Source organism: Trifolium pratense, linkage group LG2, assembly GCF_020283565.1.
Source record: "Trifolium pratense cultivar HEN17-A07 linkage group LG2, ARS_RC_1.1, whole genome shotgun sequence".
In the NCBI taxonomy this organism is placed as follows: Eukaryota; Viridiplantae; Streptophyta; class Magnoliopsida; order Fabales; family Fabaceae; genus Trifolium; species Trifolium pratense.
In genome coordinates, this window is record NC_060060.1 from 29804279 (window position 1) to 29826151 (window position 21873).

General features: G+C 33.4%; 2 protein-coding genes and 1 long non-coding RNA gene across 4 annotated transcripts; 2 read left to right on the forward strand and 1 right to left on the reverse strand.

The window, feature by feature from the left end:
- Positions 1–1599: 1599 nt before the first annotated feature.
- LOC123907966 (G-type lectin S-receptor-like serine/threonine-protein kinase B120) lies at positions 1600–5425 on the forward strand. Its single transcript, XM_045958446.1, has 7 exons — positions 1600–3046; positions 3319–3435; positions 3531–3772; positions 3867–4077; positions 4162–4399; positions 4493–4640; positions 4869–5425. The coding sequence occupies exons 1-7, from the start codon at positions 1726–1728 to the stop codon at positions 5166–5168; spliced, it is 2577 nt and encodes an 858-aa protein (XP_045814402.1). The 5' UTR covers positions 1600–1725; the 3' UTR covers positions 5169–5425.
- Positions 5426–15467: 10042 nt separating this feature from the next.
- LOC123907974 (receptor-like serine/threonine-protein kinase SD1-8) lies at positions 15468–19832 on the forward strand. Of its 2 annotated transcripts, XM_045958459.1 has the most exons (6): positions 15468–15596; positions 17755–17913; positions 18340–18533; positions 18631–18841; positions 18946–19183; positions 19273–19466. In XM_045958459.1, the coding sequence occupies exons 1-6, from the start codon at positions 15512–15514 to the stop codon at positions 19457–19459; spliced, it is 1074 nt and encodes a 357-aa protein (XP_045814415.1). In that variant the 5' UTR covers positions 15468–15511; the 3' UTR covers positions 19460–19466. The 2 variants fall into 2 exon arrangements, with proteins under 2 accessions (XP_045814415.1, XP_045814414.1); XM_045958458.1 differs by lacking the exon at positions 15468–15596 and adding an exon at positions 19512–19832 and having other exon boundaries at positions 15608–18533; positions 19273–19423.
- On the reverse strand, positions 19310–21192 carry LOC123907976. The gene is made up of 3 exons (XR_006809527.1): positions 21051–21192; positions 20800–20941; positions 19310–20710 (listed from the first exon to the last, which is right to left on the reverse strand). It is a non-coding gene; the product is annotated as an uncharacterized LOC123907976 (long non-coding RNA).
- Between the last annotated feature and the right edge of the window lie 681 nt (positions 21193–21873).

Genomic DNA, 21873 nt, shown 5'->3' on the forward strand with positions numbered 1-21873 from the left:
ACTATTAACTATGACTAGAATTTACAATGAAGTTATGTAGTATTTAATTATATCAATTCCATAATTTTAAACTTAAAAAGCTAAACTTATATTCATTTCTATTGAAAACAGAAATTCTAAACTTAAAAAAGCAAAAAATTTATATTGAAAACAGAAATTCTAAACTTCTAAAATGATAAATATGATTTTTTTTTTAAATTGAATGTTTAAAGAGTATCCCGCAAACACTGTTTAGCATATTGCAACATAACATTTTTGAGTTCAGATCAACTCCATTACATTATCCTCTATTTCCCTCCAGTGTTCCTCTGATGAATCACATGTGGCAATTAAAATTTTTAATGGATGAGATTAAACTTCAGTATAGGTTCAATTTTTATGGTTACTTCTCTGTACGCTTCCTCTTCTCCGTTTGCATTCAACAGTTTTGCAGTGCCACCGTCGACAGCCACCACCATGCCAAAGCTCCGCCACCACTATGTTTACTGCAGTGCCACCGTCTACACTTTGATTAAATGAAATCTGATTTTGCATTAACAAAGTAGAATTTTTTTTGCAAGCTCAACATCAACATAAATTGCAGTGTTTTGGAATCAATAATAGCATAACCAACAACAATAGCGGTGGCCTTGGGGTGGTTTGGTGGCCTTGGGGTGGTTTGTGACAGTGGGATAGAGATGGACGGCGGGAGATGAATGGCGGCGCTACGGCGACAGCGGCTAGAAGATAAAGAGATTGATGGTGAAGCAACAAAAACGGGGTGGATGTTTGTTGGTTCACGTTGTTGTCTCGGTATCTTTCGTTGTTGTTGTTGAGAAGAGGAAGGGTACAGAGAGTAACCATAAAAATTGAACCTATACTGAAGTTTAATCTCATCCATTAAAAAATTCAATTGCCACATGTCATTCATCCGGAGGAAAACTGGAGGGAAATGGAGGATAAAATAATGGAGTGGATCTAGACTCAACATTTCTACATTCATTTTCTTAATCAATGTCTTAAGGAAAATCATTAGTATCTTCCTTTAAATAAATGATAAAATTTATGTTCATTTCATTAAGTATTTTTTCTATGATTCTTAATTTAAGTACATATGATTTCCAATTTCCACAAATTTTGTTATTAAAAAAATAAATTGTATGTTTCGTGAGCTTAACTCAGTTGGTAGGGACATCGCACTATATGTACAGGAGCCTTGATTCGAATCCGGGACACTACAAGTTTTGAATCACACAAAAAATATCAAAAGAAATGCACTTATGTTTTGTCTTTATAAGAGTGAAAAACATATACATTTTCTAATAATATTTTGTAAAATTCGTCAAAAAAAATTTATTTTGTAAAAAACAAATCTACTAATACAAGTTAAATTTTAAAAATATTCTTAGAATGATCAAATTAATTTTTGAAAATATAATTAGGAGGGAAAAAACTAAAAAATAGCGATATAGTATGAATTTATGAGCAATAATTAGTTATTATTGTGGTATTTGACTAAGAAATTATTCTGCATGGAAAATGTTGTCTTATAAAGTCAACTATGTTTCACCAATCTCAAAACGTGTCTTTTAACAACCAAAAAAAAAAACATCACACTACATAAACAAACGTGTCTTCTCACAATCTTAAACTCGTCAAAGTCATCACCGCAATTACCAACTCCACTTGCTTTTCACCTTCTCTTCATTTTTTCTCATCATCAAAAAAATTCACAAAACAACATTAATGATGATGTTCAAAACATACCAACAACAACAACAATGTTTACTTTTTTTGTTTTTGTTCTGTTTCCTCTGTTTCTGTTCTGTTTCCACACGTGCTGCTTCATCTTCAAGATTCAGTATCAAACATGGTGATTTCATTAGAGACAAAGAAGGTGAAGTTTTAGTCTCAGATGGTTTCAACTTTGTAATGGGTTTTTTCGGTTTTGAAAATTCTTCTTCTCGTTACGTTGGAATTTGGTACTATAACATTCCTGATTCTCAAGCTATTTGGGTTGCAAATAGAAACAAACCCATTAATGGAAAAGGTGGTTCTTTCACTATATCAACAAATGGTAATTTAGTTATCATAGATGGAAACAAAAAACAAATCTGGTCTACAAATGTTTCTGTTACTCACAACAATAAGAATAACTCTGAAGCTGTTCTTGGAGATGATGGTAATCTTGTTCTTTCAAATGGGAATGATGTTTTGTGGCAAAGTTTTGAGAATCCAACTGATACTTATGTTCCTGGTATGAAAGTTCCTGTGAATGGTAAAAAGAAAAGTTTTTTCTTTACTTCATGGAAATCAAGTACAGATCCTTCAGAAGGTAATCATACTATGGGAGTTGATCCAGAAGGGTTACCACCACAGATAGTAGTTTGGGAAGGAGAGAGAAGAATATGGAGAAGTGGTTATTGGGATGGTAGAATTTTCAATGGTGTTGATATGACAGGTAGTTTTCTTCATGGTTTTGTGCTTAATTGGGATAGTAATGGTAGGTCTTTTGTTTATAATGATAATGAGTTTAAGATAAATGGGACTAGTACAGTTAGGTTTCAGATTGGTTGGGATGGTATTGAAAGAGAGTTTATATGGAATCAAAATGAGAAACGTTGGAGTCAGATACAACAAGGGCCTCATAATCAGTGTGAGGTTTATAACTATTGTGGCGATTTTGCAGCTTGTGAATTGTCGGTTTCTGGTTCGGCTATTTGTAATTGTTTACAAGGGTTTGAACAAAAGGATAAGAAACACTGGTCAAGTGGGTGTGAGAGGATAACCGCGTTGAAGGGTGATCAGAGAAATGGGAATGATACTCGGGCGAATAATGTTGGCGAGGACAGTTTCTTCGACAGTAGAAGTATGAAGTTACCCGATTTCGCAAGTGTGGTAGATACTGAGGATTGTAAAGGTACTTGTTTGGGGAATGCTTCTTGTACTGCTTATGCACAAGTTATTGGTATTGGTTGTATGATTTGGTATAGAGATTTGGTTGACATTCAACACTTTAAACGCGGTGGAAGTACATTGCACATTCGTCTTGCTCATTCTGATTTAGGTAAGGTAGTCTATTAGTCGGTTAGTCCCTTTAGCTTTGTTCCTATGTATATGGTTCTTTCATTTTGATTTTCATTTATCAGTACAATATTTTCATGTATGCTTCTTAACTTGAGTAACTCTTTCAATTGGCCTCGCTTTAGTTAACTAATAGACTAATATTACATATAGCTAATTAGCCGAATAGCTATCAGTTGAAGCGTAATTGTTGTTAGCCAAAGTTTAGTGATAATTGATAAATAACATGATTATAACTTCTGTCTCAAAATACAGGCGATGGAGGGAAAAACAACAGGATTATGATTGTAATAATATCAACTGTTCTAGCAGGACTAATCTGTCTAGGAATCATGGTATGCTTGGTATGGAGATACAAGAGAAAACTCAAAGGTGAAATATTCATATTGATCAAACAATTTTTTTTCCCTCTATTAGATGATTGAAACATGATACTAACTTGTGTAATTTTCTTCCTTTCTTTATAGTTTTGCCTATAGTTTCTTCAGCTTCATGTTGCAATGATAGTGACGTACTACCAGTCTTAGATGCACGTAAGAGCACAGAGATGTCGGCAGAAATATCAGGACCAGTTGAACTTGGTTTGGAAGGAAATCAACTAAGCGGAGCAGAGCTTCCATTTTACAATTTCAGCTGCATGTCAGTAGCCACCAACAATTTTTCTGAAGAAAATAAGCTCGGACAAGGCGGTTTCGGTCCTGTGTACAAGGTGAAAAGAAAATGCTTCTATAATTAAGCTTATCTTTCATGAAAATAAGTCCTAATAAAATGATCTAATAAAAATTACATTTCCTCTATATTAGGGAAAGCTTCCGTCCGGAGAAGAAATAGCTGTCAAGAGGCTTTCTAGACGCTCCGGCCAAGGTTTAGAGGAGTTTAAAAATGAAATGATGTTGATTGCAAAACTGCAACATAGAAATCTGGTTAGACTAATGGGATGTTCTATTCAAGGGGATGAAAAGTTGCTTGTATACGAATTTATGCCGAACAAAAGCTTGGATTGCTTTATATTTGGTGTGTTTCTTGCATTAACCCTGCCCATTTATTTTCCGAATTTACGCCGAACATATTTTTAACTAATTTGAGTTTTTCGCGCAGATCCTATCAGGCAAACACAATTAGATTGGGCGAGACGATATGAAATCATTGAAGGTGTTGCAAGAGGACTACTTTATCTGCATCGCGATTCAAGACTCAGAATAATTCATCGAGACCTAAAAGCAAGCAACATTTTGTTGGATGAAAACATGAACCCGAAAATATCAGACTTTGGCTTGGCCCGAATATTCGGTGGAAACCAGAGTGAGGCCAATACAGCTAGAGTTGTTGGTACATAGTAAGTATACATACTTTGCTTTTGTTTTTATGCTTATTCTGCGACTTGTTCATTCTTAATTGGAGTTGCTAATCTCGAATAACTCTACTGCAGTGGTTATATGTCTCCTGAATATGCCATGGAAGGTCTATTTTCAGTCAAATCAGATGTATATAGTTTTGGCGTATTGCTACTAGAGATTTTGAGCGGCCGCAGAAACACTAGCTTTCGTCATTCAGATGATTCAAGTCTCATAGGATATGTGAGTATCACCTCTAAAGTACATCAATTTGTTAATTTAATTCAACTTGCATAAATGTTTTTCTTCTCATAAACAATATATCAACAATAATTTATACGAGTAAATCACCAATTGAGTCTATGAAATTTTAGTCGTAAGATGTTTTGATCTCGAAATTGGCTTAGAGTGACTAATACTAAGCTAATTGAAATGCGAAAAGCTAATATTTTTATGATGGAATGGATGTAGGCGTGGAATCTTTGGAACGACCGTAGAGCAATGGAACTTGTAGATCCTTGCATTCGTGATTCGAGTCCTAAAAACAAAATATTGAGATGCATACAAATAGGGATGTTATGTGTACAAGATTCAGCAGCTCAAAGACCAAACATGGCCAACGTTGTGTTGATGCTTGAGAGTGAAGCAAAAACTCTTCCCATCCCTACGCAGCCTTTGATTACTTCGATGAGATACGAGGATAGAGTGTTTAACATGGATGGTCTTGATGTTTCAAATGATCTCACAGTAACAGTATTGGTAGGGAGATAGATAGAATCAGTGTCCTTTATGAGTCATTTTTGTTTGTAGACTCATAGTTTTTTTTTGTTTTTTTTTATTTTATTTTTTATTGAAACTATAACCTTCAAATTGAATACATTGTACATATCAATTTGATTTTTTTTTTACATTATATTAATTATTAATTTGTAATTTGAGACTTTTTTTTTTTGGATACTGTAATTTGAGACTTTAGAAAAGTGCTTTGTATACTTGACTTAATATGGGTTAGGATGCATCCTATGAAACCTCATGTTCTCCCATCATTTACTATTCTCGTGTTTCTTCTTCATTGTTGTCCATAATTTTGGCTTCAATGACATTGCAGATGAGAGAAAATTGCAAAATTGACTAACCGTTAGTTGGTTCAGTGGTTATTGACGCTGAATTTGGTAGGAATGACCATGGTTCGATCCTCGCAATTGCAATCGGGAGGGGCTGAAACCACTTGATGTCAGAACTAACCCCTGAACCAGAATAAATTTGTGGTGAAAACAAAAATAAAAAATAAAAAATTTGCAAAACTGAGTTGCACTTTATTTAATTTAATGGAAGGCAGAGGATGATTTTTTTAGTTGGCGTAAACCAATTATTCTCTATGTGTAATTTTTTTTGAGTGACATTCTTTACATGTAACTGTATAGATTAATCTTTCGAGTCTAATGAGACTCAAATGGACGGTAAATTTTCCCTAAGAATTTAACGGTGTTGTATATCTCAATCATGGATCGAATCAAGGATCTTAGTTAAATTAAAAGAAACACGTGTCATCTCATCTAAATTTTCTCGGGTGGTAGAGGACGCATTTAATTAAATAGTAAAAAGTGTGCTTAAAACTAAGCTGGTAGTATAATAATTCCATAGATAAATTATAAACTATAGCAAATGAAAGGAATATGATGACGGTGGTAGTTTTGCTAGGAGGAGGTGTCGTTTCTTTGGTGGTGATGATGAACAAACCAAGTTCCTTGATGATGGTGTGTGGTATTTGCTGTAATGCTTTTATGCTCCTCATGTTGTTGGTGATGTTTATTCTCCACCATCTCAAGGTTGGTGTTGCGTTTTCACCGGTGTTTTTTGTCACCGGTAAGGTGGTGGTTTTTGCCTAGGTGCTCGCGACGGTTCTAAGTTGGGATGGTTGTGGTTGCGCCAGATTTGAGAGGGATGGTGTTGCGGCGGCTGCGACGGTTCTAAGTTGGAGGTGTTGCGAGGGTGTGGTGTTGAGGTGTTGACGTGGAGGTGTTGGATTCGGCATCACCGGTGGGAGGTTAATGTCGTGTGTGACTGGTTTTTCTCGATATGGGATTCTCTGACTACTTACAAATCTATTGAGATTTGCATGACTGTTTTTGAGTCTCTGATGGTTTCCAAATCTGCTGAGATTTGCAGGTTTCTTTGTATCTGGTCGACCTTTTTCGCATCGGTGTTGACTGTTTGGAGCGGACTGCGAGTTGGGGACTTAGCTGCCTATGTTTTCATTCTACCGTTGCCCATTAATTTTGGCTCGCAAGGCTGCTTTTTGTATTCTGATGGGCCGATCACTTTTGATTCGAGATCGGGAGTTAGAGTCTTAGGGCATCTTTTTGAGTCTGGTTGATGGTCTGTCGACTATGGAGTGTGTACTAGGTGGTGTCTGTTTTTAGCTTTTTCATTGGTGTTCCAAATATATACGACGCCTTTATTTTATAGTTCCGTTTATCCCGCATATGTTCGTCTTGTGCAGAAACCGATTATTATTAATAATATTTTACCGTTAAAAAAAACTCAAAATTCAACAATTTATTTGTCACAAGAATCTAGAAAACCTGTTCCTAATAAGTAACAAAATTAGTTGTTGCACAACAAAATATTTTGCCTTTTTTTTCTTGCAAAGGTAAAATAAAATATATTGCCAATTAGTGTGTCATAGTATTGTTTAATGAAATGGAATTACGTAATCATAGCAATTGTTCATTAGTAAATAATAGCTTGATTTCTTGAAAGAATCAAATCAGTTTAACATTATAACTTGCCGGTCGTAACCACTTACTAGTGACTATAATAAGCTAAATATAGATATTCAACTGTTTCAATAAAATAAAAATTCTTATGCAAGATTTTCAATTAAAAAACAATTTGGCAAAAACATCTGCAACAATTTCAATTAAAAAACAAAAACCATCTACATCAATATCTGACAAATTCTTATGAAAAAACATAACATTAAAATTTATGCAAGATTTTGCACCAAAAAAATAAAAATTTATGCAAGATTTTTATAATTTATTGTTATCATTTCAACATATTCGTATCAAAATAAAAATTAAAAATATCGTTGGAGCCTTAGGCATATTATTTACAACATTTAAGAATTTTGGTATATGCATGAACCCGTTTGGATTAACTTATTTTTGAGCTTATTCAAAATAATTTATGCAAATAAATAATGTTTTATATTTATAAGTTCTCACTAACAACAACTGTATTTTTATGAGCTATTTTGTCGTAAACTATCTTCACAAAATTATAATACATAAAAAAATTATTTATTTGCATTAGTTATTTTACATAAGTTCAAAAGTTATTTTTAACATTTGCGTAAAAAAAAAAGAAGTTATTTTTAACATATATAATATTAATATACCCCTAAAAAAATTAATTTAGGGCCCTAAATTTTAAAAACCTAAAACAGTCGCCCTTTTCATCCTCTCTCACATACGACCGTGTCGAGTGCATTCAATCTAGATCCCTACTTTATGCAAGCAATTATCCTACTATCGACCTAGCAAAACCAGACCCTATTCAAACAATAAAAGAAAGACATGATGAAAGCTAACAACGATAGTTTCTCTTTTCAAGTGGAGAAAAAGCCATATATTCAAACAAAGAAACAACTTATAGACCAAACAACATTACAAAATAAAAAACAGAGTGAGGTAACAACAACAACAATAATAATTCTAATTTCTAAATATAATAAATCAAAACTATGGAATTCTCTTCCAAATGAACAAACACACAAGAGAAGAAAGAAACCATACACAAACAATTTTCTCTTCAAACATGAGAGGTTTTCTTGTTCATAACTTCATTTTCTTTACTCATCACAATCTCAACCTCTACAGATACCTTAACCTCATCACAAATTTTCAGAACAAACCAGACCCTTGAATCATCCAACGGAACATTCGTTCTTGGTTTCATCCCCGGAACAAATTCAAACATATATTTAGCCATATGGTACAAAAATATAAACCCAAGAACAATTTGTTAGAATCAAATTGATTCATAAACCCTAGAGCTTATCATGTTAATCATTAAGAAAATACTTTAGCCATAAGCGGAAGCGTACCTGAGTTTGAGTTCGCCATATGTGATGATCAAAGGTCACGGGTATGTGTGATCTTCCAACCGCAGAATTCCTTATTGGCTCCTGAAACCTCTTCTGATGGGGATGAAGAGAGAACTTTTTGACTGAGCGCCGTTTTCACGTTATTCTGCAATTGGGGACCATAACCCCTATAAATAACCTTAGGGTTATTTCCTATTTTTTCAATTTTCTAATTTGGCCCCTCATCAAATTAGATATTGACTTATGGTATCTACGCAATAAATTGTCTTTCATGATATTTATGCTTTTAGCCATAGACTTATATATTATTAATTAGACCACTGATGCTTTGGCTAATTACATAATGGCCCTAACACATGTAATATTACTATTGTGACCCAAAAATCCTAACAATCTCCCACTGGTCACATATGTAATTATACACATGTGTTAGACTTTATGAGCTCAAAATTCGCCATTATATTCCTTAAGCATATCCAAATTATCTCGTCCATTAGTCATGCCAATATATAGAACCAAGGTGATTTTCGTTACATTAATCATAACTAAACCCATCAATGATCACCAATAGTGACACAACTAAATGACATAGATCCATCATGAAATGTGTAGCATGAAAATCACATGAAATTGGTCTGTATATGTCGATTTTCAACTGGTCCTCTTTAATCCTTAGTGAGATCAAACCTTAACCAAAGTTAGAGTGTAAAAATACCAAAACTTTATTTCTGCAGAAAATATTCTTAAGCCTTATTTGAACTGAAGTGTGTCTATATTATAAAAGCATTAAAAATAACAAACTCCCACTAAAACTTAATATCACTTAATGACTTGACACCCATACGAGAAATATGCTCATAGAGCCTTTTTGGGTGAAAAACTTTAGTAAGCGGATCCGCAAATATGGAGTTTGTACCGATATGCTTTATAGACAACCGTTCACTCTGAACTTAATCTTTAATAACAAGAACTTGATCTCTATATTCTTGAATTTGTCGAGTTCCTTGTTATTGAAAATAGAACTAATAATTTATTGTCACAAATAACTTTAGTGGTGTTTCAATTCCTTATCCACTAAGTGCAGCCCCGTGACAAAGTTCTATAATCAGATGCCTCATGATATGTTATCTTTGCATCCAACAAAATCGGTGTCAGTACACCAAATGATCTCAAAAAAAAAAAAAAAATCTGACCTCCAATACATGAGCATGTAGTCTTTTGTTCTCTTTAAATACTGTATGACCCATTTGGCTGCTTCAAATGGTCTAATCTTAAATTTCTTAAATATCTGCCCAACATCCCAAAAATTGTACGCAATACCTGAACGCATACAAAACTGAATATACATTAGACTCCCTACTACTTATCATAAGGAATCTTCTGCATTTACTTTTCTTTAAAGTTATTCATAGGGCACTGTTTGAGACTAAACTTGTCTCCCTTAGCCACATGGTTCACCGTCTTGTCATTGACAAACAAAACCAAGAAAATATATTTGCTCCCACACAACTCATGATATATACAATCATCAACCAAATTCACCTCCAAACCGAATGAGATGATCACTTGATGAATTTTGAAATACCATAATTGAGATGCTTGCTTGAGTTCATATATGGATTTCTTAAATTTGCAAACCATATATTTTGAATCTTTTGAAACAAAATTTTCCGGCTGCACCATATACATTGTTTCATTAATGTTACCATTTAGAAACATTGTCTTTATATCCACCAGATGTAACTCAAGTTCTAAATGTGTCACCAATGTCATTATGGTCCTAAAAGAGTCTTTCGAAAAAACCGAAAAGAAAGACTCTTTATAATCAATGCCTTCTTTATATGTAAATCCTTTTGTGACAAGACGAGCTTTTTACCTCTCCACATCGCCTATCGAATTCCTCTTGGTCTTAAATTTTTATTTAAGACCAATGAGTTTCGCACCTTATGGCAATGAGAAAATCCCAAATGTCATTGTCATTTATGGAATTTATCACTTTATTTAGGGCACCGATCTACCTTTGAGAGTTAGAACTTTCCATTGCTTGATGAAATCTGATTAGATCATCATCCATCATTCCAATGTTAACCTTATGTCCCTGGATAAATACAATATAATCATCTATTGTATTTCTATTTTCTCTCGTGGATCTCCTGAATGACATATGTTCTTGAGGTGTAAGAGTTTGTTCATATGGAACAATTTCTTGTATGGAGAGTTAAACACCTGTGGAAATATCAATATATTCCTCCATAACCATATCTCCCCCTGCAAACTCGACATCCTCAAAGAACTCCTGATAAAAAAATGAAATTTAATTGTGGGATCATCAAACATGTACATTCTTCTCATTTGTATTATAAGGTCTTGCTTTAACCGGACATTAAGGGCATATGCTGCAGTTTTAATTGAATAAATTATTGGACGTTGTTCACCTGAATTGTTAAATCTACCATAGTATTTACCACCACGGTTAAACTTAACTCTTTTTGATTCTTTAGTCGAGTTGATTCACAACTCCAGCCTAAATAAAAATTGAATATGTCCAATGACTTTCTTGTTTCATGAATGAGACAAATGATGCCATATACAAAATCGTCTTTGAACATTATAAATATTGTTTACCATTCCAAACAGCCGGAAAGAATGACACACAAATATCAATATTTATAAGTTCAAAGACATCCAAAGTCTCATTGGCCTCATATCTCCTTTATTGGTTTATTTTCCCTTTTCTGGAAAAACTGAGTCTGAGATTTCACTTGACATAAGTCTCTTTATTCTCCATTTGGAGATGTCACCCAATATCTTGTGTCAAATGTACCTGAATTCTCATTGGTTAATTAAATGAAGCAATTGTGTTAAATTGAATAGAGATTATTGTAACCTGACAAAGAACCAAAACCAACTAATTTTAAATTTTGAAATAATTTAAGTTTTCATTCCCAAATAAACAAGAAAAACCAAATAGGTTCAAAATAAAAATAGAACTTAATTTTTGTTTGAAAGACAGTGCAAAAATAGTTTCATCAAAATCCAAATACAATTTAGTCTTTATCAATAATCTAAATTTTTTTTCAATTGCCTCAACTTGAACTGTTTTGTCGTCAACCACATATAGATGTATCTTTCACCATCACTTAGTTGCCGACAATTCATAAAACCTTACATAGGCACACTGTTGTTAGTTGTGACACCCGAATCTATCCAACATGTGTGTCTACATACCAAAGTTAAATCAACCTTAAAACAAACCAGATAAGAAATATACCTTCCCTTAACATGTCATGTTTGACAGTTAAAGTAATATTTCTTTTCCCTTTAGTTCCACAAAAAGAACCAACTATCGTTACCTGATTTAAATTATTTATGTTGTTGTTCCTTTTGAGACACTTTATCTGCAGTTTATCCTTATACTTTATTAAATTAAGGTTTCCCAAAAAAAAAAACATAGGTATATCAAACTTTTCGTTATTGAAAAACCTCTTTTCAAATTTCCTTAATGAAAACTGTTACCGTATTTATCTTTTCAGATAGTCTGCCCTAGAATGTTCCCATAGTGGCATTCCTTATGATCATCGAACATATGCAATTTGACCTCTCCCACCTTCCAATTTTCCTCTTTTGTTTAGAGGTACTCTCATCCGTACGAGGTGAGGGAGAATCAATCCTTAACGCAACGTCGAGATCCATACTTCAAGAACTATCAAAAGATTTACTTTCTAGAACTTGAAGTTTGAGCCATTTAACTAAATTGACGTTGAAAGTAAACTTCAACATGTTATTCATAACTGAAGAGAGAACAAAAAAAACAAGCAAAATATGCTCAAATAAACTTTAAAATAAAAGTAATTTTAAATTCAAATAAAGATAAATCCCATTACAAGATATCGGGAATCCATTAACATTCTATCTTTGGACAAAATATTAACTTTTCAGTGATACCTTGGCGTAGTAATCAAACACTGATAATAAAAAAAAACATGTCAAATAACAAATTTTCCTTTGGGCCAATTTATTATTCACACGTAAAACCGAATAATTATCACACGTTTATCACCACAGTTGCACTTATAATTCTGTAAAATAGTTACCTTCCTTTGGGCCGGTTAAATATTCACATAAGTTACAAGCACACAACCTTTTGTATTTCAAAATAAATTAATCTCCACAAAAGAGGTTACTTTGGCAACGTTATGTTTCAATCAACTTATTTTAAAATACATATCCTTAAACTGTCCAATATTTGAATTTAAAATACTTACCAAAATGATAACCAAATTTGCAAGTATAAGAACACAACTTGCAATTTCCATAACTGTACTTGAGTCTTGTTCCAATTTCTTTACATATTTGAAAAAGAATAGAACAAGATTTCTGTATGGCACTAGAAGAAAAATTGAAACCCATAAAAGTTATAGAAAACCGAAATCAATTCTTAATGAATAAAACCAAATGACATAATATATGGGATCAATTTGAACCAAAAGAAAATTGCAGCATAAATGAAACAAAACAAAAGATTACCTTAACCTAAACTCTATTTGTTTCATTCTGCAAAACTAAGAAAACGATGAGTGCATACCATATATATATCAATAGACCGGCAGTGCCGTACCGTACATAACCGAATCATTATTAAAAAAAAAACAAAAAAAAAAAACAAAAAAAAAAAACAAAAAAAAAACTTGAGTTCACTCATGCTTGAAACCAAAATGGCAGCCCACGACTAGACTTGAATCCTCATCATAAATAAGGAACCGAAAATCATAACAATTGAAATCAAAAGTTAAACCAAACCCAATTTGAGACCGAATGGCTGGCATACACAGAAAAGGAAAAGAAACCGAAAAACAAATTGCCAAACGACAGCATAAATCTATTAGTAATTTTAAACCGAAACATGGGTGTATAACACAACCAATATCAATATAAACCTGAGATAGGATCCCCAAGATATGGTCACAAATTTTCACCACATAAAATTATATATATATGCTTCAAAAGAACCACCGGAAACCATAATCGCATTAAAATAGGTAAGTACTTAAGTGAGCAAAAGTTATAAAAATATGCATAAGATATTACCATATTAATTGACAGAGATTTGTCTAATTCTCAATAACTTTAACCTGAGTTCATAAGGGGAGAAACTAACCGAAAATAATAAGGATGGCAACTCAATTGCTACAGAAAAAAAATAAATAAACAAACCCTTCATACGATGCACACACAGTGTATAATGAAAATTAAAACCATTGAATTCATTATACTCATATACGATTGAAATCGAAACTGAACCCGAAAAACAACATCAACATGCATCGTAATTGCCAAATAATAAAAATTGAAACTGAAACTCAAATCAACAAAATCATAATTATGTCATGAACGTTGATTGAAAAATTTAGACCAAACCCTGAATATAGATACCGAACCAAAAAAAAAGCATGCCGATAAAACCAAATAGGCATGAAAACGTTATTTTCTTAATGATCAAACATGAGTGGCTCTGATACCACTTGTTAGAATCAAATTGATTCATAAACCCTAGAGCTTATCATGTTAATCATTAAGAAAATACTTTAGCCATAAGCGGAAGCGTACCTGAGTTTGAGTTCGCCATATGTGATGATCAAAGGTCACGGGTATGTGTGATCTTCCAACCGCAGAATTCCTTATTGGCTCCTGAAACCTCTTCTGATGGGGATGAAGAGAGAACTTTTTGACTGAGCGCCGTTTTCACGTTATTCTGCAATTGGGGACCATAACCCCTATAAATAACCTTAGGGTTATTTCCTATTTTTTCAATTTTCTAATTTGGCCCCTCATCAAATTAGATATTGACTTATGGTATCTACACAATAAATTGTCTTTCATGATATTTATGCTTTTAGCCATAGACTTATATATTATTAATTAGACCACTGATGCTTTGGCTAATTACATAATGGCCCTAACACATGTAATATTACTATTGTGACCCAAAAATCCTAACACAATTGTCTGGGTTGCAAACAGAGACAACCCTCTTCAAAATAATTCAACCAATGATGGCTTTCTCAAAATCAGTGACGATGGAAACATAGTACTACTTCTCAATTCATCAACACAATCAGACAACAACAGAAACCTCGTATGGTCTTCGAATCAAACAACAGTTACTAAAAACCAAGTTGTTCTTCAGCTTTTAGATAATGGAAATTTAGTTCTAAGAGAAAAAAATGTGAATGACCCAACAAAATATCTATGGCAAAGTTTCGATTTTCCAACAGATACTTTGTTACCATCCATGAACATGGGTTGGAATTTCGATAAAAAAACCGAACAATATTTAACTTCATGGAAGATCACAGGTGAAGATCCTTCAACAGGTGATTATTCATTCAAAATTGATTATCATGGTTTGCCAGAGATTTTCCTACGGAATGATGAAACCATAATCTATCGAAGTGGACCTTGGAATGGTGAAAGATTTAGTGGTGTACCGAAGATGGAACCCGGAACAGATTCGATAGTTTTCAATTTTTCATTGAATGAACATGGCGTTAACTACTCATTTTATATTGAAAATCGATCAATTTTCTCGCGACTGGTGGTGGATTCGTCTGGTGTACTTCAACGTCGAACTTGGGTTGAAAGTAGTAAAACTTGGACAACTTTTTGGTATGCACCGAAAGATCAATGCGATTTTTACAAAGCGTGTGGTCCATATAGTGTTTGTGACACTAATGCTAATCCGGTTTGTCTATGTGTGAAAGGTTTTAGTCCTAAGAATGAACAAGCATGGAAATTGAGAGATGGATCAGATGGGTGTGTGAGGAATACGAATTTGGATTGTGAGAGTGATAAATTTTATCATATGGAAAATGTGAAGTTGCCTGAGACAAGTTATGTGTTTGTGAATATGACAATGGGGATTGATGAATGTGGTGATTTGTGTCATAGGAATTGTTCTTGTACTGGTTATGCTTATGTTACTACTGATGGAAGTGGTTGTGTTATGTGGTTTGGTGTACTTTTTGATATAAGAAGTTATTCTGATGGTGGACAAGATCTTTTTGTTAGATTAGCAGCTTCTGATATAGGTATGTTTTTGTTTCTTTCTTTTAACTATAATTTAATTATGTTTTTGTTTTTGTTTCTGTTTCTTGTTGGTATGTCTTAGAATTGAGTTTTTGGTCTAACTGATCCTTACAAAACCGGCTTGCAAGGTGATGATTGTCTCTACTTTATAAACACAAATCCAGGCAACCTCGCAACCGATGTCGGACTTCTTAGTACACCTCCTCGGGCCCAACGCTATTGGGCTTGGGGTGCAGATATAAATGGTAAATGACCCGATTAGAAACTTGATAGCAGGCGGTCCAACGGATCGTGAAGAGACTCTGATACCATCTTAGAATTGAGTTTTGGGCCTATCTCATCCTTACAAAATCGGTTTGTAAGGTGATGATTGCCTCTACTTTATAAACACAAATTCAGACCATCTCGTAACCAATGTAGGACTTCTTAACTTAGAAGTTAGGCTATGAGTTAGAGGATAATATGCATTTTGGTTGATTGAATGTGATCAAGATAGATGAATATGCAATTCAAACTTGAAGAGAGCAGTCATTTTTCACTAAGACACTTTTTTAGATGATTTTATAATGGAATTTTTGGCTCTTTAATTTTAGTCTTTTTTGCAAAAGGCCGACTTCCTATTAATTTTGACCATGTCAACACATATATAGATAGTGACTCATATGTCATGTCAGCAAGTCAAGGCATATGTGGACATTGACTCACATGTCATGCTGACGTGACACTTGAGTCATTGTTCACGTGCGTTGACTTTGTCAAAACTAGTGGCGTCCATCTTTTGCAAGTTAGAGAGCCACAAGTGCTATTATGAAAATTAAGGGACAAAAATCACAAATTTGAGAAAGTTAGAAGCCAAAAATGCAATTTAACCTTGAACGACTAATAGTTTAAACTAAAACTAAAAATAACATAATAAAAGAAAAACTTTTTACTATTTTATTTTTTGGGCTGTAGTCTAAATATATGACCTGGCTTTGTATCTTCACATGATTCATATGATATATAAGTGAATGTGAAAGCTCATTTTCGTCTAGAACACATTTGAAATCAAAAAATAAAGGTGAGCATAGCTATCAAAATATGATTGTGAAAAGCACGTAGCAGTATGTATGGTTCAAGAAAGTCAAAAGGTTGGTCCAAGTCAGAAAGTTAGCGGGCCAACAAATTAATTATTGAAAAAGGTCCACTAATTTTGTAATTTACTCTTTTTTTTTTGTTGTAAAACAGCGACCAAGTATTTCTATCGTAAATATAGAAACTAATTTCTCAAATTTTATGAGATTAATCATAGATATATTAAAATATTTTTAAGAGTTTAATGATGTTGCATGGCCAAATTGAAGTTCAAACTCATAACCAAATGAAAATAAATGGAGAAATGATTTAAATGTAAAACAAAAAAAAATTTTAAAATAAATTCTAGAAGCCTATACTTTTTATTGTGAGGTTAGCCTTGAGATAAAAGCTTATACAACTAAACCAAAAAAAATATATACAACTATTGCGCATGCATTTTAAGTGTGTTCATAAAAAAATTAATAATAAGATTATGCTATAGCTAAATATGTATCTTTTCATTTTAAGTGTGTTCAGAAAACATCAACTTCATCTTCATCTTTAATCAATGGTAGTGTTATAATTATTCGTTCTGATGCCTTAAAGAAAACGAATATTACTATTAGTGTTTCAAAATTCAACTAATGTATATACTTTCTCTTGTTTTTGTATCAAAATAGTTATATATTAACAACTAATTACTAACATTTTTCTAACAAAAAGAAAAAACCACGATCGAGATATAGTAATATGTGTTTGATTTACAAGAAGAAAGTAAATGAATATAATTAAAATTTAAGCTTATTTGATTGGTTTCCTTCTTTAGGTCCTTGAACTGAAATAAAACTCTATTGCTAATTAGGAACATACTAATCTTTTGAGCATAAATTCCATGCAAATTGCAATCACAATGAAAATTCTCATGTACACTAAAATTAATGTCTGCACATTTTTGTTTTGAGCTTGAAGGTTCCTTTTCTGATTGTTTAAAGTGTAACTGTGACATATTTTTCTGTCTTGATTATTTTAATTTCTTATGTTAAGTCATCATTGATTTTATAATTATTAGTCTCAATCTAAAAAAAAAATATCATTTTTTCTCAGATAACTCGGGATCAACAAGTGGCTCTCAGAAGAAAAATCATAAAGCTGAGATTATAGGAATTACAATTTCTGCAGTTGTTATAATCTTGGGATTGGGTTTCATTTTTTGTAAGAGGAGGAAATTCCTAAGTAAATTGAACAGGAATACAGACAACAGAGGTAATAAATAATTACTATGTTTCTCTTTAAAAATAAATACATGCATTATGACAAGGGTATGCATAGGCGGAGTCAAGGCCCAGCAAGCCTGGGCGGTTTCCCGGACTTCGGTAATTTGTTTTGGTATTTTTAGGGTAAAACTATGATTTTTTAGCGGTTAGTTTAAGGTAAAACTACAATTTTTTGTGCAAAACTGAGATTATTAGGGCAAAACTTAGATTTTTAAGAGTTAGTTTAGGGTAAAACTGCGATTATTTAGGGGTTAGTTTAGGTCAAAACTGCGATTTTTTTGCAAAACTGAGATTTTTTGTTCAAATCTGAAATTTTGCCTAAGAATCTAAGTTTTTGGTTCCGCCATTGATGGTATGCATGTATATGATATTGTTCTACATGATTAAAGTGTGTTGATTTTTGTCACTAAACTAGGTTCTCTCCAAAGAAGTAGAGATTTGTTAATGAATGAGGTAGTAGTTACAAGTAAAAGAGGTGGTAGCTCAGGAAAAAGGGACATGGATGACTTAGAGTTACCAATGTTTGATTTTAAAATCATAACAATGGCTACAAACAACTTCATTGAAGCAAATAAACTTGGAGAAGGAGGTTTTGGTATTGTTTATAGGGTAGGTTTTTTTTGTTTTTGTATCTGCCATCATATATATAACTCAAAATCTCATGTACAAACACTAACATGAATTTTTGTGGTTTTAATGATACCAGGGAAGGTTGATTGAAGGCCAAGAAATTGCTGTCAAGAGGTTATCAAAAACATCAGGACAAGGACTTGAAGAATTTAAGAATGAGGTAAAGTTAATTGCCAGGCTTCAACATAGAAATCTCGTTCGGCTATTAGGTTGCTGCATCGACAAGGATGAGAAGCTTCTAGTGTATGAGTACATGGAAAATAGAAGCCTTGATTCCATTTTGTTTCGTAAGTTGTTTTAACATTTTGCATCTTAAATCATTTTGTTTTTGGTGTATATGGACATGTTTTTTATTCAAATACTTGATTACAAATAAATAACAATGTTGCAGACAAAGCTAGAAAACCCTTATTAGACTGGAACACGCGATACGACATTATATGTGGAATAGCTAGAGGACTTCATTATCTGCATCATGATTCAAGACTCAGGATTATCCATAGGGATCTCAAGACAAGCAACATACTACTTGACAGTGAAATGAATCCGAAAATATCAGACTTTGGGATAGCTAGAATATTTGGACAAAATCAAACAGAAGCAAATACATTGAGAGTTGTCGGAACATAGTGAGTACCATAATTTTGCATTATAGTACTCTAAAATAAAAGACCAAATATAAGAGACCTTATCTTTTTGTATGTTTTTCTATGTGCAGTGGCTATATGTCTCCTGAATATGCTATGGACGGAAACTTCTCAGTAAAATCAGATGTATTTAGCTTTGGAGTTCTTGTGCTAGAGATTATAAGTGGAAAGAAAAATAGAGGATTCTGTTACACAAATGATGATATGAATCTTCTAAAAAATGTACGCGAGAGCGATTCTTCAATTAGAATACTATGATATAATTTTCTACTAAATAATAAGTACTAAGATTTTTTTTTTCTTGATGTAGGCATGGACGCAGTGGAGAGAAGGCACTGCATTGAAACTCATTGATTCATCGATTGGCGATTCATATGCACAATCTGAAGTTCTTAGATGCATACATGTTGGACTATTGTGTGTCCAAGAACGTGCAGAAGATAGGCCAACAATGCCTTCAGTGCTCTTGATGCTTAGCAGTGAAACTGCACTAATGCCAGAACCTAGAAGCCCAGGGTTTTCCCTCGGAGGAAGGTCAATGAATCCTCCTGAAACTGATTCCTCTTCAAGTAAACAAGATGAAACATGGAGTGTGAACCAAGTCACTGTCACATTGCTAGATGCTAGGTAGTACAAGAAGCATCAAGCATGACATCATCCAACATATTTGTATAGTCTCAGAAACATGAAGAAATGTTTCCGTAAATAGAGTTTATTACCAGTTGCAGAGAACTGAGCCAGCAGGTTCATAATCGAATATGATGTTAATGTATCTAATTATAGGGAAACTTGCATAAGTCATAAGCTCTATGTTATCATTATTTCATCCTAAAAATTGATGTTGAAATGGTGTGTGAACATGTTTAATAATCTAGGACCATTATCGTACGAGTCGGGAGTCGTCCGGGCCTTAAAAGAACAGAATTTTCCCATTTTACACAGGGCCAATCGATTGAGACAACAGGGATTATGTCTCAATCAATTGAGACAGTCAAAAATCAGTTTTTCTTGTGCTTTGTAAGGCTGTCAATCGATTGGGGCAGAAGTGGTCATGTTTTAATCGATTGATACTGCATAAAATGGGGTTTTTCATGAAAACCAAGTTCTTAAACCAACTTCTAACGATGCCCGTTAACTCTTAACTTATACCTCATGAAACTATGATTATTCAACACATTCACAACACATTTGAGTATGGGGAAGGGAAAATACTCAAGCATTTCAAATTATAGCAATTCTAAACTATATCATCAATGTTACTAACTTTGCAAATATAATTTTCCTATGCTTTGGTCTTATGGCTGTCATGTCTTTACTTAAACAAACCCACCTGAGATTTCCAGTGTCACCGAGCTTCTCCGTACGTTCTCAAGCATCCGTTCATGTAGTCGTGCGCGTAAAAAACCAGAAATTGACAACATCAGTACCTCAGCTTCAGAAGCGTCCCCATACTTCAATATTGATCCAAATTATATGAGATTGATGCCCAAACGACAGGAATTTCGTCGGCTTTCCAGACATGTAAATACCATTTAAAACGGAGTTATGAGCTCAATTACTGGATATAGATCTATACGAAATTATGCAGAATTTCTTACCTTAAAATGCTAGTGAACACCCAAAGAGGCTTAAGGGCTAGTTATGAGCTCTTCCAATTCTTCAAACCCATTATGAACCTTCTTCTCCTTCTTGTTCCATCCATTCTTTAATTCCCATACTCAATCAATTGGTTTGCTTTAGCTAAACATGCATGCATCCAAAATAGAAGTGGTTGAGTTCCATGAACTTGAATTCTTTTAAAGGGTGGGTACGGCCAAAGGAAGAGAGAAATGGGTCAAGTAATGCTTACCTTAATTTTCTGTTCATTCAACATCTTTATCTCCAATTAGATTTCCAACATGAATTGATTTTGGGTAAGGTTGTTTGGATGGTGGTGGCTCACGCTTCAATCCAGATTCGGTCACCTAAAGTAAAAGGGCAAGGGACCGGACAAAAAGGGACCGGACAAAAAATTTTGTCCATTAAATCGGATGACAACTTTTTATCTTCCGCATAAATTATCTAAAATACCAAAAATAACATTTTGTCCACCAAATATCGTACAAAGACAAAATTTGTTCAACACCGTCAAATTTTGTCCTATATTATTTTGTCTTGTACTGTCTTGTAGTGTTCTGTGCTGTACTTATATTTTGCAGATCAAAGTCAAATGGTCATAATCTAATTAAACAACATAATATATAGTGCATACAAGTGCTAGATATTTGAGTCTTTTAATTATTCGATCTTGGATAAGATTCCAGTCATATATGGTGCAATCAAAACTACAATAAGTGGATCAAAGTTGTGTAATCAAAACCAAATAACTCAAATTTTAATACAATTTTAATTCTTTTTAGGTTTAAATGCAGTTTTACCCCCGTTTTGAAAAATGCGGAATTTTACCCCCTATTTTAAAATGTGGAATTTTACCCCCTATTTTATAATTTGTTGGATTTTTCCCCCCCCCCCCCCCCCCCCACCACATGTATGGAAAGCTAACGAAATTACCCTTGTTGGCATTTCAATTTCGTCGAATTTGGAGTTACGATGCATTCGGTAGACGATGGTGAATTTGAAGATCACAAGTATATTTCTGCAGAATTAGTAATTGGATAGACCTTCACTAAAAC